Below are 18,267 nucleotides of genomic sequence, written 5' to 3'. Positions count from 1 at the left end.
TCAGTGGGTTAAGGATCTTGCATTGCTGTGAGCTGTGGTGTAGGCAGCAGCCAGGGTTTGGATCTGGTGTTGCTGTGGCTGTGGTGTAGGTCGGCAGCTACAGCTCCAATTAGACCCCCTAGCCTGGGAACCTCCACATGCTATAGGTGCGGCCACAGAAAAGACAAAAAAAAAAAAAATCCAAGGTCACAACTCCAGTGTGGGGCATTAATAACCATAAGAGAATTGCTGAGCTCATGGGGATTTAGGAGATATAAAGCAGACTCAAGATAAAGGTTCACATTTGTCATCTGCTATTCTGTTTCATTTTTCTCTTGGCATCTAATATCACTCACTATATTGGTGAATCAACCTATACCTATTTTGACACAGTCTCTCTCTCTTTACCCTGTTCCAGCTTGTGCTTTGATTCCCAGGCAACAGGTTCCTTAGGGGATGGCCCAGCAGCTGGATGTGACAAGCCACCCATGCTGCTACTGGGCCATGACTCAAGGAGGCAACAGGTGAAGGAGGAGAAGCCAGCTACTGGTGTTAAATAAGACTCACGCCTCATGCAATACACTATGTCTATAAATCTCCCCACTCCAGCCCGTTCTCTCCCTCCCCCAACCCCACAACTGACTGTCCTCTCTTAAGCATTCACACCCTCACACTGACCCCTCTGGGATTTCTTTTTTTTCCTTCAAGGCTGTTCCAAAGGTTTATTCCAACCAGATTTCACCCTGAACCCTGAGGTGGAAAAGGGGCAGAAACACGAAACGGTCCTCCAGCCAAGTACAGCCCTGCTCCTAGGTGGATCCAGTCAGATAGTCCTTCTGCCACCCTCCCCTTCCTTCTCTCAGTCCAGTGTATGGCTTTCTATCTTTCTTTCCTTCAATCTTCCTCTTTGCCCTATTCACAAGCCCGGCTCCCTTTCCCATTTTGCCCAAATTAGAAAACAAATATCCAAGGCAACACCATCATAATGGTCAGAAAGCAAATCCTGACACGTGCTTATACCTTCCCTGAGTTCATTCTCTACCTTCTCTATCTGCTGCCGCCCTCCCACTATTAACCAAGCTTCTACCACCCTTCCCCCCCAAAAAACACTGCCATCTCAGAACCTCAGATCTCCTTTGGTCATCTGGTCTTCTCATCCATGGACCCCAATATCCTTCAGTTTATGTCTGTGCCCTGTTCACTATCTGCCTGCTAGGCTGACTACTAGCCCACCAGGACATCCATCCCATCAGACTCTTTTTAGGAGCTAGGAGCTAGGAAGGTTCTCTGACTGGACACAGAGAACACAGAAGGCAGAATCAGCCACACAACAGGATTCCCCTCTAGGAGTGATATTTTGCTAAAATGGCTCTTGCAATTTTGGAAACTAGAGATTACTAAGTAAATAAAATTATTAGTACCTATTTTGAAAATGCAGCCTGAGAACATACACTTGTTTTCCTATCTTCCAGTCCCTCCCCGAGATGCTACATTCAGAAAAAGAATTACCTTTCTATTAAGAAGCAAATGGATTTTGGACATGTTTAATAGTGAGCCTAAGTTTCTCATCTTTAAAATGGGACAAATTATTATGGCATGTAGTGCACGGTTTCTAGGACTAAGTTAGAAATTTAAGGTTTAACATTGGAATCATACCTCACATTAGAAAGTAAGGCACGCAGTGATGTTTCCTGATCAGTGTAGTCAAAGACTGCTCAGATGTATCAAATGGGTAATATTAAAATGTTTGACAGTAAGGCTAAGGGGCAACAAGTAATTTTTCCACTGAATTCTGCCTTGGAGAGAACAAATTCCTCTCATTTAAGGGCTGATGAATCAATCTATAATGGCGCAAGCTCTCTTTTGGTTCTTTTGTTATTTAACTGCTCTGTAACACTGTCTAGAAAAATCAAGAGGTAGGCCCAAATAGTAATTCCCAAGAGAAAGCAAATAAATCTTTCCTGATGCATATTAAAGAAATAAAAATATTTCTAGTTAAAAATTCCTATAATTTCTTGAAACCCAACTATCACTTACCCTTATGGAGATCTGAGAGATCATAGTAAGAATATAAAATTAAGAAAACAAAGAGCAGAAAACCAACATGTATATCAAAGATAATGTTAATCAGTTCATCCTTATCAGAGCGGACAGTTGAAACTAACTTGAAATACTCAAAAAAGTACAAGAGGATCAGTGCTTACTAAAAAAAGGGGTTGGGCAAGTCAGCAAACACTCACTGAGTATCTAAATCTTAAAAAAAAATGAGGTTCAGGACTTTCTAAGTCTATCTAAATTTTTGTATACTCTTTTAACAAAATTAGAGCTCTTCATCCTTTGTAATCTTGAATTCTTTTGTGAAATATACATTCCTTACAAATAATGAAATGACATCTATACATTTATAAAGCACCCATGAAAGCATGTCTATCTCTTTATTAAAACCTGTTAAAGTCCCTTCAATTTTGAGATTTATCTTCTTCCTAAATTCTTCTGATAAAACTTATCATTGATAAAGCTGTAGTTCATTATTTTTCTGAAGCTTGAAAACAAGGCAGCAATAATAAAATAGAACCTCTCTTGGTGAAAGAATGTACCCTTTTCCTAAAACCTGAACTTGATGTAAAGGCATAAGCCACAGAAAGTCACCTCACTGAGAAATGCTCTTTTCTTTCAAATGCTGTATAATTCAGTTTAATTTGTAATTCTTTAAACACATGATAATTTGTTTTTGTATTCTTTTTAAAAAAATAATTTTCCACTGTAATGTAACAGCTATTATTTCTCCCTAATAGATATGGATTAGAATGATCAAGTAGAATTTGGAGGAGACTAGCAAAAGGAAAACACTCTGACATATCCTTTTAAAATATTTTGGGGAGTATTATTTAAGATGTCTTTATTTATATTTCAGGCTAAAACAAAAGCAAAGCAACCAAAACACTGCTATGTCAACAATGGAAAGCAGCCTTAAAGTCAGTCAGTTATTTTCTGAAATGAAGAAGACAGACATCAGCCTGTACTTACTCCAGGATGTCAGCCTCATCTTTGCCTGGTTGCTATGGACACATCCCTGTCAGGCCTGTGCTTTCTACTCTCCAGACCTGTTTATGACAGGCCGTGGTGTTTCCTATTATGGTGCCTATGTCTGCAAGCACACTGCTTGCCAGCAATAAAGGCCAGAGGCTGCCACAACAGGGATTTCATTGCAGCAGACCAGAGATGCTACTGGGAACTCAAGCACGACCTGGGTAGACCTGCACAGAATACTCTCCAATAGGCAAAAGCTAATGAGCACATCTTTTCTTCCAGCCCGGCAGGGAAAATATTCAGATATGTCACTTTTACTGGGAGCAAATCTATAATAAGAATGTTATGGCTCAAACAGGTGCAGAGGAGAGAGAACAGTTTAAGGCCATCAATATGACCTGTATGGAATTTGTTCGTATCATATAAACGTTTAATTTAAATGAGATGAGACTAAACTCAACATAAATTACGCTAAAGTTTCTGATAAAGTGTCTATAAGCAGGACTGAGATTTTTAAGTGGGAAATGATCAGGGCTCTTGTCAAGAACAGAAATACCACTTTTTTGCAAGGTATCAGCTACCATGTACAGATTCTAAGGTTAGCAATCCAAGACGAAAAATGGTATTTACATTATCCAACATCATGCATATGGTCCTAATTATATGACCAACTACAAAATGGCATATTGATACTCACTGGCTTTGGGCTAGAAGCCATGTAGAAGGACACATCAACACTCCTAATGGCTGGGTAGAAAACTCACTGGTTATATACTTGAACAGTTATTGAATCCACATGCTTATTAGAAACATGGCTTGCATTCCATCAACACATCAAAGAAAAAAAAGTATTATCTCCCTCCCACAATTTATAAATAGTTGAGATAAAGGTTATGTACAAAACCTCAAATGATGCAAAAACCCTCTAGAAAGTGAACCACATAAGAAGAGATTTAGGAGATTTCTAACTTCCTAGGTAGACCTGGATAAGTTTTGGGTCTCATTTTCCAACTGAGATTAGATGAGTCAAACAAATGATCACATTTGTCTCTCTTACTCCTAACACATCAGGCTTGAGTCTGAGATGGACTCAAGGACAATGACACTTAGAAATGCTGCTCATGCTAAATACCACCAAAACTACCACAGGACTAAGTGTAGGTAGAAACAGAACATATTTTCATTTTACTAATTTAAATTAATTCCACTCAAGTGATGATTAGAAAAATCAAAATACATTTCTTCAAATCTTGACCAAATGTTCAGTAACTCTCTCACAAAGGGTAAAACTGAAGCTATTACCCATAAAGGAAGACTTTTTATCTTCTAAGTCCTTAGGGCTTAGAAGAGTAAAATGACTTTAGTCCCTGATATTGATCTGTGATGATTCCTGTAGCACTAAGACCAGAGCCATTTAATGGTGCATTTCAAGAATCACCACCACAATACCATTCATAAAATTCATCCAATGTTTCCTGAGTACCTACTCCACAGTGCTGTGTGTCCCATGAGATGGGGGCTAGATAATAACTATGACTTACAACCTAATGTACAATGTGACAGGAATAAAACAAAGAAACAAATACTGAACGAAAGGATAAGAGAACTCCAAATAAAGTCCCATAGAAGATCGAAGGAGAAAGATGTAACATCCAGTTAGGGGAGGCTGGGATGGGAGACAGGGATGCTGGGATGGGAGAAGACAGGACAGAATAGTCTTCACAGAAGAGGAAGCATTCCAGATAGACCCTAAAGGATAGTTGAGATTCATTTCATAAACTTATTTTAGAAAAGTTTTAGTTTTACAGAAAAGTTGTGAAGATAATTACAGAGAGTTCCTATATGCCCCAAATTCTGCTTCCCCTATTATTAACATCTTAACTCTAGTACTGGGCATATTTGCCCCAATTATTGAACTGATACTGATAACACTATTATTACCTAGAGCCCACACATTATTCATATTTGCTTAGTTTTCACCAAATGCTCTCTTCTGCTCCAAGATTCCATCCAGCATACATTATATTTAGTCATCGTAGCTCCTTAGGCTCCTCTTGGCTATAACAGTTTCTCAGATTTTCCTTGTTTTTGATGACCTTGATAGCTTTGAGGAGTATTGGTCAGGTCTTTTGTAGAATGTCCCTCAACTTGGAACTATCTGATGTTTTTCTCATGATTAAAGTGGGGTTATACACTTTCGGTAGGAAGACACAGATGTGGAGTACCATTTTCATCAGATCACATCAAGGGCACCTACTCTAATATGACATCACTATTGATGTCGGCTTTGATCACAGGCTGCGTGTTTGTTAGGTTTGTCTGTAGCAGAGTGCTCTTCTCTCTCCACATTGCGCTTTTTGGAAGGAAGTCAATATGCACAGCCCATACTTAGGCAGTGGGGAGTTAACGCTTTCCTTCTTTAAGAGTAGAGTATCTACATAAATTACTTGGAGTTCTTCAGCATAGGGAATTTGTCTCTTCTTCCCCATGTAATTATTTATTCAATAACTTATTCCAGTACAAACTCAAAGATATTTGTTTTATTCCATGGGTTATATTCCAATACTAGTTTATTTTCTTGATCAAAGAGTTCCAGCTGGGAACAGGGGGCTCTCTCCCTTTGCTCTTGAGTCCCTCTGATCTGCTCCTATCAACATTCGCTTGAACACTTCCTATCTTGCTGGCATGACAATATACTCTGGCTAAAATTTCCTGCCCTAGTTCTAGAATCAGCTATTTCTTCAAGGAGTCTTGGTTCTACTACTGGGAAATGGTATTAGAAACCAAAATTAGGGTGTTAGATTTGTTCAGTGCTTCTGGGGTGTCATTGCTTTAGGCTCTCAGCTGTTAGAGCAAGGAAATGTTTGCTAGATGTTAACCATACCAGATGGTTAAGTTGTTGAGAAATGTAGTGGGAGGCTATGTCCTGAATGCACTTTTTTTTTTGCCTCTTCATTTTTATTTATTTATTTATTTATTTTTGTCTTTTTGCTATTTCTTGGGCCGCTCCCACGGCATATGGAGGTTCCCAGGCTAGGGGTTGAATCGGAGCTGTAGCCACCGGCCTACGCCAGAGCCACAGCAACGCGGGATCCGAGCCGCGTCTGCAACCTACACCACAGCTCACGGCAACGCCGGATCCTTAACCCACTGAGCAAGGGCAGGGACCGAACCCGCAACCTCATGGTTCCCAGTCGGATTCGTTAACCACTGCGCCACGACGGGAACTCCCCTGAATGCACTTTTTAATTTGAGTATTAATAAGGGATTCCATGCCTGGATTATTTTTAGTCTCATTCAGAGGAATAACAGGGTGCATTCATTTAGGAAAAAAAAATACTGGCTGGACTATTCTCCACTGCTTTAGATATTTCTGCCAGAAATGTCTTAGAGCATTTTAGATACTCTGAGAAAACCTCAGGCCAGTTTGATGGGCTATACTATAAAATTAAACAAAGAAACAAAAGGTAAACTCCATGCAAAGTCCTTGATGGGGAGATGAACAAAGGAAACATTCCAATAGTCCTGTTTGGTTTTTAACCACATAACCATTGTTCTCTCTTAAAAGCGTACCAGAAGCACAGTATCAGGATAGCACACAAACACCTTCTCTGATTCTCACACCCCCAAAATAAGAAAAGAAGGATTATATTCCTTTATAGATGGATATAAAAGACTTAACATTGCTGAGCACCCACGTTTTCTGACTTTGTCTAGACAATTCCCATCTATTAATTCACTAAGTCATCACAGCAACTATTCAAGAGATGAGGAAACTGAAGCACAGAAGATAAGTCATCCAATTTAAATTTAGTAAAAGGCAGAGAGTGAATCCAACCCAGGCAGTCTGGCTATGGAAGAGTGCTCTAAATCTACAATCCACACTCTGCCGGAGAAATGAAGCCCTAGTGAATGGGGGATTTCTGCTGATACAATTTGGCATTTTCTTCTCTAGTGGGGAGATCTCATTAACGGGAGAGAAGAAAAACCATAAGTAGTTTAAAACAAACATACTTTTCTAACCAAAAATGACTCCCCAGACGGTTTTTACTGCCAGTTTAGACTGGTATAACCAAAAGTATGTCAAGCGTTTATGAGTGATAAGCAAAATGCTTTAAGATGGTGTGGACGAATATTTTCTCACTTCGTTAACTAATTAACTTCAATGTAAATTTTAAAAATTAGAACTAGAACATCAAATCCATGAATTCATGTAATTCCTTGATTAAGATGAGGAACTCAGATGGGCATTTACCTTTAAAAAATAAATGTTTTAAATAAAACATCTAATATACAGTAATTATGAATGTACACAAGAAGTCTCAGAACACTAATTTTGACTGTTATTTATTGGAGAATAGAAAGATTACATTTTCTGTCTAAGAAATATTATGTTCTTACGAGAACATTACAAGGAGTATATGACACACGGAGTTTCTTAACCTCTCTTGTTCAATTTATCCTACATGTAATTTATTGAGCACCCAGTATATGCTATATACCACACTGAGCTTTCTATATATTATATCAAAAGCTCTTAATAACCTTTCAATTTTATTTTCCTCTTGTATTATCTCCATTTAGGAATGAAGAAATTGAGATTTAGGGAAGTGAGGCATATTGTCCAAAATACTAGGTAGGAAGCAGGAAGTAGAGCTAGAATTTGTAACCAAGTCCACCTGACCAAAGACATCTATGTCCTACAAAACTGCCAAGAGCATTGGTGTATACATTGGGGAACAAAAGTAAATACCATTTATCCTCATCACACACAAAGTACAGCAAAACAAGAACAAGAAGCCCAGAATATTAAAAAATAATAGCAAAGAAACATACTTCATTAAAGATAAAGTATTCTCTTCGTATAAAGATAATAAAGCTATCATCACTGCAGCTGCTTATCCAATTTAACTCATTTCCCAATGAACAAAGCAGAATTGTTTGTTGTTTAAGCAAATAAGAAGGCTCACCACTCCCCATCCCAATTCCTGTTAGAGTGAATAGAGGAAAGTGTCTTCCTAAAATGTCATATTGAACAATGTGAATATCAAAATAAAAGGCTACCCATCTCCCTGTTTTCCAGAAGGACCTCAGACTAATAGTGCCAATTAAACTATCACAAGTAATCAGGTACAATACTCCATCCTGGCAGAGCTATGCTGACACAAAATAAACTCCAGCTATTTACAGTTTTAAAAGACTAGGCTTTTTCCTGAAAAGGAGAAAATCAGATTCTACATAGAATTTTAGGTTTCAACTTGAAGATCATGACATTACCAGCATTTCACATCTGCCATGATAATGTGTATCTTCAGGAATAACTGACTCTCACAGGAATCTTCTTAAATGGAACAAAATTATTATCTATCACCCTTGCTATTTAAGGAAAAATGTGTTTATTCATACATTGGGAAAAGTACTATTTTATCTTGGCCAAGCCTTTTATTTTGAAATTTTTTTTAAAAAAGGACATAGTTCATAACACTCTGAGATAGAAGTTACCACTATCCCATAATTATATCAAAATGTAGTAACTCAAAGCAATTTCTCAAGTAATTTTTCTGATTTACTGAATCACAAAAATTAGAAGTTTTCGATAGATCAATATAAAGAATATGTAAGCTTACCGCTACTAAATACTGATACAGGAATTGAGCTGATGACAACTGAGATAAGTTAAGATCTGTTTTAATCCTTACTGTTTTATTAAGTTAAAGTCAAGGGCTTTACCATCCAATGAAACATAAAAAATATCTGTTAAAAGTGCTTCCTTCTCTCTACTATTACTTAAAATAAAAGGAAAGAAAGTATTTTTTTTCTAACAGTGATCATAAAAACAAGCATTCCCAATCCTTCATACTAACTTTAAGGCCCTACAAGTAAACTACATAAATCTTTGCCAAACCTTCTTTTATAAAGTAGATGAAAAAGCAGACAACAAATTCAAAATATCAGTAAGTTGAGTTTCTATAGTTACAGAAGATAGTTTCCTTTAATATTTAGAGTTTTCCTTTAGGTATGTGGATTAACCCTTAACAACTGTTTTACAACTATGTCAGTAAGTTTTGATATTTTAAAGAAAATGACTGTTATCTGCTCTTCCTTCTTAAAGTGACTTTTCCACTAATTTCAGCTTCCTTCTCAGCAAAATTAAACATTTACTTCTGTTCTGAGTTATACTCATATAATGCTGAAAAATATTAAGATTTAGCCACTTGAATGTTCATTCCAGCACCACTTTTGCTCAGAAGAAAATGGATCAGCAGCCAGCAAAAACTCTAGCACATGTATATGTCAGGTATGCACTGACTACTAAAAAGCGGCAGGGGGAGCAGAGAGCAAAACACTAAGAAAAAGCACGCCAGAAAAGCAAGTTAATTTATAGGCATCAGAATCATGATAGAGATGTTTGCTAAAAACCAAACAGACAAAAGAAAGTCCATGAAGAAGTCATGTCCACATTCTCAAAGCTGGCCTAGGTGTATATGGAATGAACTAAAGAAAAACCTAAGTCTCTTAGGATACCTGAATCCTAACTTCAGGATGGACTTTCAGCTTGAAGCATAATAGGTTCCAGCAATACCAAAGTCTCAGAACTGCTTCAAATTTAGAAAGGAGAAACAATAAATTTTTACAGTGGTATATTTTGGAGGAAATCAGGATGATTTCTTTTTATCCTTCAAACATCAGTGCACTTACACTGAAGGTCTGGTGAAATGTGCTTCATTAGATCACAAGAGGATACAAATACAGGGTCCAATGCACAACCCTTGAGAGCCTTGAGGCTCTTGGCCTCCCCTCCTCACATCCTCAATTTACTTTCTATAAGATAAAGATAACCAAAAACACTGTGAAACTATTCTGCATTAAAAACAGTCTGAAGTTACTTTAGCTTTGCAAAATCTGTACAAAGGGATGGAAACGTCCCTATCAATCCCACATTATGTTTAATATTTTCTAAAAATTAGGAAGCACTGCTTTCAGTTTTAGAATGAAACAGAAAAAAACAGCTCTTCTGGTTGGAATTCTGCAACTGAAATTTAAGAAAAGATCAAGCTTCTAATTAGAACTTCAAGATGTTTATGTCTATATTATACTAAGAAAAATATAATTTAAGCATTTTTATAGTACAGATAATGAGCACTAAAGCCAGTTATTACGTATTGTATTGTAAAAATCCATGAAACTTAAAATGTCAACTGAATGGTTAAAAAAATAATAAACCTATTTTAGTTAAGTAGGCAACCAATCAAGTTTAACCTAAATCTCTAATAATAATACCAATAAAAACAGGTATAGTGCCTGTCACATACTATTAGTAGTTGTTTTATACATACTCTTTGAACTGTTACACTGACCTTTCAGAACAGATATTACTGTACTCATCTTATGCTAAGGAAACTGAATCTAAAAAAGCTTGTCATTTCTCTAATGTAAAACAGCTAGTAAAGAACAAAATCATGATTCAACTTCAGATCTGTCTGCCTCCAAAGTTTTTCGAGATCTCACCAAAACTTCTCTTAACTCTAGCAATAAGGTTGCAAAGGAAATCTGTACAAATCTTGGGCAGATTAATGTGCTTATGAGGGTAAATTTTATAGATTTAACCACTCAAATTAAATGCCATCTAGAGCCTCTTACCCTACTTGGTACAAGCATCTGACATGAATTACAACCAATGCTGGCACTGGCCAAGATATAATACCAATCACAAAATACATCTAGTTGCTTCTAAAGCGTCATTTTAAAACTGCTAATGGTTTAGATTCCATCTATTAAGTTTTTTTAAAACATGGAGAACCTGTTAACTCAATTTGTTAAATAAGTTTGAGGAATCAATTCCCTTCTTCCCAACACCCAAATCTATCTCAATAATAAATATCTTCTCTGCACAATCACTTAAAAACCCTGATCTCTTACTAGTATTTTATTGCATTAGAGTAAAATTTTTAAAGCTTCAAAAAGAGAAGAAAACAAAGAAAAATGTCATGACTTTTCAAAGGTAAACAATGGTTGGTTTGAACAAGTACATGCAAAAAAAAATGCATGGTAATAAAACTAATAACCAAAATCAACGTTTCAGACTTATTCAAGCACACTCAAGAGATACTTGGCAACCTAGTGGACGTGTGACACAAGCTGTCACATATCCAGTTCAGACTTAGGTTCAGCATCATTCTTGGGGACCTTTAGATCAGCTGCTCCAACTCAGTTTACAAGCTCATGTGGATGTGACTTATTCGTGCCCTTGTTATCATGCTAAAGGGTAACTTTACAACCTTTATTTTACCAAGAGCTCTTTTTCCTTCTATGCTAATCCCTTTTCATCTATAAAAAGTCAGAGGAACTTATCACTCATTTAGAAATCAATGGGTTAAAAAAAATGAATGGCTTAGACATGAAAAGTTTAATCAACACATTCAGCTGAGCTGAATTTTATAAATGTTACAAATAAGTGTCAAGACAGTGATGTTTCAACCACAAGACATAAACATAGCTAGAATGATTACATTTTGAAAAAATCTTTTCTCACTTAACCTAGATTTCATTTCAACCAAATAAACCCATCTCCCACACTAAACCCGTAAATTAACTCAAAGTGCAATGGGGGGGGGGGCTTCATAAAGAAGATTAAAAAAAAAAAAAAAAAAGAACCCCTGCCTTATTTGGTGCTTTTAAAAGAAAGAGGTCATTTTGACCAATCATTCTGACCTAAAGTTTTATTTTTTTATCTTAAAATATAGATAAATTAATTTCTTGACAGTTGAAGCCATTTACAACACATGATTAGATTTCCTATTAATTTTTAACATTCAAACACAGATCTCATCATTAAAAGTATGGCTTTGGGTGGAAAGTAAATTGTTGCTGCTCAGGTTCACTGTATGAAAAAGTACCATCAAATCACCTTGAAAATATAAGCAAATGCTTGCACAGCTTCATGGGCCTTCGGGTTCTTCTTTTTAGAACATGGAATTAACCACATAAGAGAATAAAAGCTCAGGCCCATTGCAGAATGGTCCCATAGCATGTAAGACACTGGAGATACTCCGCATATGTCTATGGTTATCATGAGCCAAATTATGAAAGGATAATCTATATGCTATAAAATCAATCAATGAACTAAGAATTTATTAGTCAAATGAGAACCAGGGCACCCTATATCACAGCACAGCAGGAAATAAGAGAGCAAATATTGGTGATTTTGATGAGAAGCCATGCAAAATTCAGAAATGAGGCTCAAATGACAAAAAACAAAATATATGAACTTGATCATCAGCATGCATATGGGTAGGTTAATGCCTGCAGACAGTGACTGGGGATGTCTTTTTATTTTATTTGAAACTAACTTTTCACTTAAAAACTATACTGTCTCTATAAGCACTGTCAAGAGATAAGATGCCATGATATTTTTTTAAAAAAACTGCATGAGAAAAAAACAGGTGGGATAAAAACTATAGTAAGCCAAAAAAAAAAAAAAAAAAGCATAGCTCTTTGAAAAATATGTGCATACAGACAAAGAGTAAAATAGTATAACCTTCCTGACCTTGTAAATAGGTGGCCTGAAATACTTAAACATCTTTAAAGGGGCAATTGCTACTAATTGCCACACAAAGTTACCAGTCCTTACTGGCTAAATCCCTTAGCCATCTGCATCCAACAAGCCCATGTCTCCTTTCCTATCTCCTGAGCCAAACAATCATTAAAACATAATAATCCCAATTATTTCCTTACATAACTAAATATTACAAAAAACAAACAAAACAAAAACAAAAACACAAAAAACAAGAATTCCAAGAAACACAGCAAAACTGACAATACTCTACCTTGCTTTAAGGCTATGTCCGGCTGAAGGTTGCTTCCCACACCCCCAAACTCCACTATCCACCAAGACCAGCATATTGGCATATTAGGCAGAAATACCCCACTGAATCATCACAGTAACTAAATAACCTCAGAAACCTGGACTGTCTCTCCAACATTCACTGAAACAAAGGCAAAGATCATAACGAACCTTAACTTCAATATCCCCTGGGGACACATACAGCCAAGTAAAAATATAAAGGCTTACTTCTTAACCTTGACACCTAGAGAAATGTGGGTTAAGGTTCCAAGTTCAGTGAACTGTTTTGAGTTGGAGTGTGGTAGGTGGTGACACCCAAAGGGATTGCATTAACCTCTAGGGCAACTCTTATTTCCAACTGAGAATTTCAAGAATACCCTTAATCGTGGATTGCCAGTAGACTGAACTGGGTTTCTGCTGCAAGGGCAAAGTGTCACTTAGGAGTACCCTTCCAAAAACAAAAACCAAAACCACTGTGTCCTAGGGGTACTTCAATCAAACAACGTCAAAGCTGCTTTTGCAAAGTGTTTAATTTATCTGGAGTGAATGGAAAAGAGAGGGCAGGCACAGCTTTAGGAACCTCCCTCCAAGGGAGCCAAAATGCAATGAGTGTGACAAACCTCTGTATGTGTTTCCCAGGGCCACGGAGACCGGTGGCTTTACTAGCGTGGGAATTAGCAGCGGAGGGGCTTCATTGAGACCCAAGCCGGGGCTTACCTTGTTGGAGGCCATCTCACTGACGGAGTGCCTGGTCTGCAGGGTTTCTAGCTGGTCCAGACACCAGTCCAGCTCCTCCAGGGTCTCGCTGGCCAGTTTCTGGTAGGCCTCCTCTGCGAAGAGATAGGGAAAGGGGGACTCAGTTCTCAGGCGCTTCACGGGGCCGCCAGCGAGTTCAAAGGGGGCCATCCTGCCGTACCCCGCCATGCTCGGATGCCCGGTGCCCGCACATGAGGGCTGCTCCTTCATATTGCCGAGCCGGGCACCGCGAGGGGGGCCAGGGCTCTGCTAGCGGGGCAGCCGGCCTCGGGAACACACGCTCTCTCCAGCTTGGCGTCTCGGTTCGGCGTCCAGGGAGGGCGCGCCAAGTGCGGCAAGCCAACTTTTACACGGACCAAAACCCCCACGATGCGACTTTGAGAAGTCCTGGTGCTGGAGGATGGCGAAAGGGGTGGCGCGCGCGCCCGGGAACCCGCCCCGCGGAGGGAGCGTCTGGTCCACGGCAAGATGCGCGCGGCGCCCGGCTCTGAGCCGCAGCCCCGCGCCGCCCCTCCTGCCGAGCCTTCACTCAAAGCGAATGAATCAGCCGCGGCCGGGTGCGCGGCCACCACGTTTCCTGTTTTCTTTCTCAACTCCTCCGGCGGCGGGCGCAGCGCCGCTCCATCGCCGCGGCTTTCCGGGAACACTCCCCCTCGCGCCGTTCACGGCCCTCTGAGCCGCCCGGCCCCTCCTCGGCTCTCTCACACCGAGATCGCCCGGGGCCACGGCCCCCGGGCGCCCCACGCCGCCCGGCAGCCTAGCCGACGCATCACCCGGCACAGCCGCGCTGCTCGCTCGAGAGCCCAGCCGGGGAGGCGCGAGCGGGAACGTGTGTGTCCGTGGGGCTGCCGGGGGCCGGCACGAGGGGAGCGGCGGAAAACCCGGCGTGGAGCGCCCGCCGCTAGGTCGCCCGCCGCCTGGGGTTCGGCCGGCCGCGGGGTTCAGGGGTTCAGGAGAGACCTAACGCGCACGCGCGCGCGGCCGCGCACCTGCCCCGCGGGGATCCCGCGCGCCCCGCGGAACCGAGCCCCTCCCGGTCGCCCAGACTGGCGGAGCCTTGGTGTCTCCGAGCTTTCGGGGGAGAGCCCGAGGGGCGGCACAAAGAGGGTTATTTATGACCCGCGCAACTGTTTCTGTGGGTTGGGGTTTTAAGGTTACTGAGGATTCGTTTCTGAGGATTTAGGATCTACCTACTTCAAGTGGACAGGGTGACTGTGGGAATCAAAAGTATTTTCATTAAAACCAGACTCTCTATACCCAGCCCAGGCCCTGCTAGGTTCCAGAAGTCTAAATTTGGGGATAGACATAAACAGGCAAACAAAAACATACAATGTTGTGGGTCGGAACGCTTTGCAATTCACAGATTTGACAATGTGCTATATTTTCACATTGACAATTGTCGTAAGAGTTATCTTACCGGAACAGCAACGTGGCTGTACCCTGGCCATGGGAAGTTTACACCTGTTATGCATACGTCCTTCCAAGTCAGTCAATGGAATTGCAAATCAAGGAGCAGGATGGTATTGGGAAGTCAAGGGAAAGAGTATCTGTTGTCATTATGCACAGAATAAAGCTTACAAACGAGAGAAGATGAAAACACCACATCCAAAGGCATGTTATGGAAGCAGTTTCTATTTACAAAAGCTGACCCTGGGGCAGCTCTACAGTAAGGGATCAATTGCGGAGAAAGTCTCTGTGTTACATGCAGATGAGCATACCTTACAGAGGGGTAAAAATCCAAACTCCCTAGAGTCGTTTTATAAAACTTTATTATTGTCAATTAGAAAGAATGCATTGAAGAGCTTACATGAAGTTGGTGAGATTCTTCTTGTCTTCGAATCAAATCTACAGGTATTGGAGAAGAGATTCTATGCTTGAAATTTAGACTCCATAAATGATCAGCGGCACAACCAAAAATTTCATGGACAGAATCTCAGGCTTCTGGGATTTTTCAGAGAGGTTTTTATATAAAATTTGTAAAAGTTAGAATAACTTTCAAAATATTTGTTACATGGGCCATGTGGCTCACTATTATCAATGATTCTTGAACTATTTGCTATTCACTTTGAGAATTCTCGGTTAAAAATTGTCTTTTATTCCACTTTTTTCTTTTTTCTGTACAATCTCTGTAAAGTATACTTCAGGTGAACAAAAAACTGCCTAAACCCTGCCGAGTGAACTAAAGTGTAAGACTGGAGCTTTCCCAACAAGAGAGGAAGAGCCTTATAAATCATAAGTATAAAATATCTGTATAGCCTTTCCTTTGAGTATAAGAATATAAAAATATAACGGGCTTGTTATAAAATTTGAAACATTACACAAAGTTGTAACGAAGAAAGTTCCTTGTAATCCCATACCCTAAAGATCACACATAACAATTAAGCCTATGACCATAACACGTTTTCGTTTTACTTAACATCTGCCATAAGCAACTACAGCATTACCTAGTTGGGATGGTAGTATAGGTACTATTGGTTTTGTTTTGGCCTTTTTCTTCCCTCTAGTGGTATAAAATCAGGATGTAGGAATTTTTAAGAGAAAATTAACTTATTTTAGGTGATTTGAACCACCCATAGTTAGCATATCCAGTGGGTTGAAGATGCATAACTCCTGTATCTAGGATTGCTCACTGCCATCTTGCCAGTCACTGGTTATATCCGGAAGACAGGAATCCCATCTCCACACCTCAAAGGCTTAGTGTTTTACATTCCTCTCCCCTGCTCTCCAACTTTTCCAAAGTCTGAGCACCAGGGGACTCCCCCCAGTCCCCCTTCCCACCTTCACCAACTTCTCAAATCTTTGCAGAAACAGAAGCCCAGGCCTTGGACCTAGCAGCATGTGGTACCACATATCATACTTCAGTGTTTAACTTTTTTTTACCCCATCCCTTCAGTGTTTAACTTTTAATCATAATAGTGGAAAAACGATTCAGTAGTCTCAATGCTTCAAGGCATTATGCACTTAAATACAGGACTTGCTCTTAAGAAGACAGTACAAGGACCAAAAGGACAACTTGTTACAGAAGATCTACTTTATGTCCAAATCACAGATTAGCCATTTTGACAATCAGCATTTGTGTACAATAAGAATGTGGTCTGGAATTCCCGTCATGGCTCAGTGGTTAACGAATCCGACTAGGAACCATGAGGTTGTGGGTTCGATCCCTGCCCTTGCTCAGTGGGTTAACGATCCGGCATTGCCGTGAGCTGTGGTGTAGGTCGCAGACGTGGCTCGGATCCCGTGTTGCTGTGGCTCTGGCGTAGGCTGGTCGCTACAGCTCCAATTTGACCCCTAGCCTGGGAACCTCCATATGCTGCGGGAGCGGCCCAAGAAATGGTAAAAAGCCAAAAAAAAAAAAAAGAAAAAGAAAAAAAGCCCTCTCCCCCCCCCAAAAAAAACAGCTTAAAATAATGTAGTCTGTGTATCTATTTTAAACTCTAACTACTTCTGCATGAGTCTGGAGAAAGAAAAAAGAAAAAAAAAATGACCAGAGCACATTTACATACCAACAAGTAAGAAAATAATTACTAACTACAGAGCAAAGAACAGTTTGTTCTATAAAACTGTTGCTCAAATAAAGAATTACTGTTGATATTAGCGTAGAACTGAATATACTACTTTCACCAAATTCCTAGGTTTATAAGCAACATGGCTAGCCACAGTTTTTCAGTCAGTTTTAAAGCTTAACTTTTAGGAATTTTAACCCCAAATGTTCTGAGACATTGAGTAATTGACCTTTTCATCCCTTCTAAAAAAGCCTCGATGTGGAATTGCCAGCTATCCTACAGGAAATTGAGTCATCACACCAAACAACACACCTAAATGTCACCGATACTTGCAGGACAAAAACAGTGAGCTGGTTTAATTTTGGGTTTTACCAAGAACTTACACTGCATTCATTAATAAAATACTTTTCTCCCTGGAGAGCAGTAGTCACTGTGGCACTACCTGAAAATATATGAAAACTCTTCTATTTCCCTGTCCAAAATCTTGCTAGGTCAAGGAACTACAGGGAGAAACTGCCTAATCAACCACTGTTGGCTAAATTCCACAAAAGCCAGGAGAGGACGATGGAAGAGCAACTGAGAAATAACTTGAGCCATTGCAAGTCCCCTCCTACAGTAGCATTGGTTTCCTTCAAGGCCCCCTAGAACTATGTGACACCCGTGATTCTGCTCAGGATCTTCTGTGAACAAACAGTCCTCAATTCTTGCAGGCCAGCACTTGGCTTCCGTCATTGTGATGCGATCAAGGGTTCCCCTGACACATGGCCTGAAATGGTGCCAGGGGCTCCAGGGGAAGATGCTGAAGCAGCAGCTTCCTCTCGAAAAGGAGAAAAAGCAATCACCTCAGAGCCACAACAGTGAGCTGGAGGCTGAGGTCGTTTTCTTCTGAAATGTTCAGCCGTTTACCCTTACTCACAGCTTACAGCGATGGTGACCATCGAGGGAAAAGGATCCACTCTATGTGATGTGTGACTGTGTGGATGTCAGTTTTTCTGCCAGCAGTTGACTGATTAAAGGTCTGTATAAAGTTGTCATAACCCCTACACAGACCTATTGGTGTAAATGAAGAGAACCAGTCAAAACAAAATGTCACTTACTTTGGATACCATTTGCTTCCACTTAATTCAAAAATATAAATACGAACGCTGATGG

The 18,267-nt window shown here is 39.8% G+C and overlaps 1 protein-coding gene across 7 annotated transcripts in view; it reads right to left on the bottom strand.

Annotated features, from left to right (window-relative positions):
- PDE4D (phosphodiesterase 4D) overlaps positions 1–18,267 on the bottom strand; it is a 1,473,810-nt gene that overhangs the window by 41,760 nt on the left and 1,413,783 nt on the right. For 6 of the 7 annotated variants that reach the window (XM_047756094.1, XM_047756021.1, XM_047756175.1 and 3 more), the window contains one exon: positions 13,571–13,683. In XM_047756094.1, coding sequence (XP_047612050.1) covers positions 13,571–13,683 — 113 coding nt within the window. Of the gene's footprint in view, positions 1–13,570; positions 13,684–13,769; positions 14,404–18,267 lie in introns of those variants that run through there. The other variant, XM_047756399.1, reaches the window with a different exon arrangement.

This window comes from Phacochoerus africanus, chromosome 1, assembly GCF_016906955.1.
Source record: "Phacochoerus africanus isolate WHEZ1 chromosome 1, ROS_Pafr_v1, whole genome shotgun sequence".
NCBI classification, from domain to species: Eukaryota; Metazoa; Chordata; class Mammalia; order Artiodactyla; family Suidae; genus Phacochoerus; species Phacochoerus africanus.
This window is presented reverse-complemented; position numbering and strand designations above follow the sequence as displayed.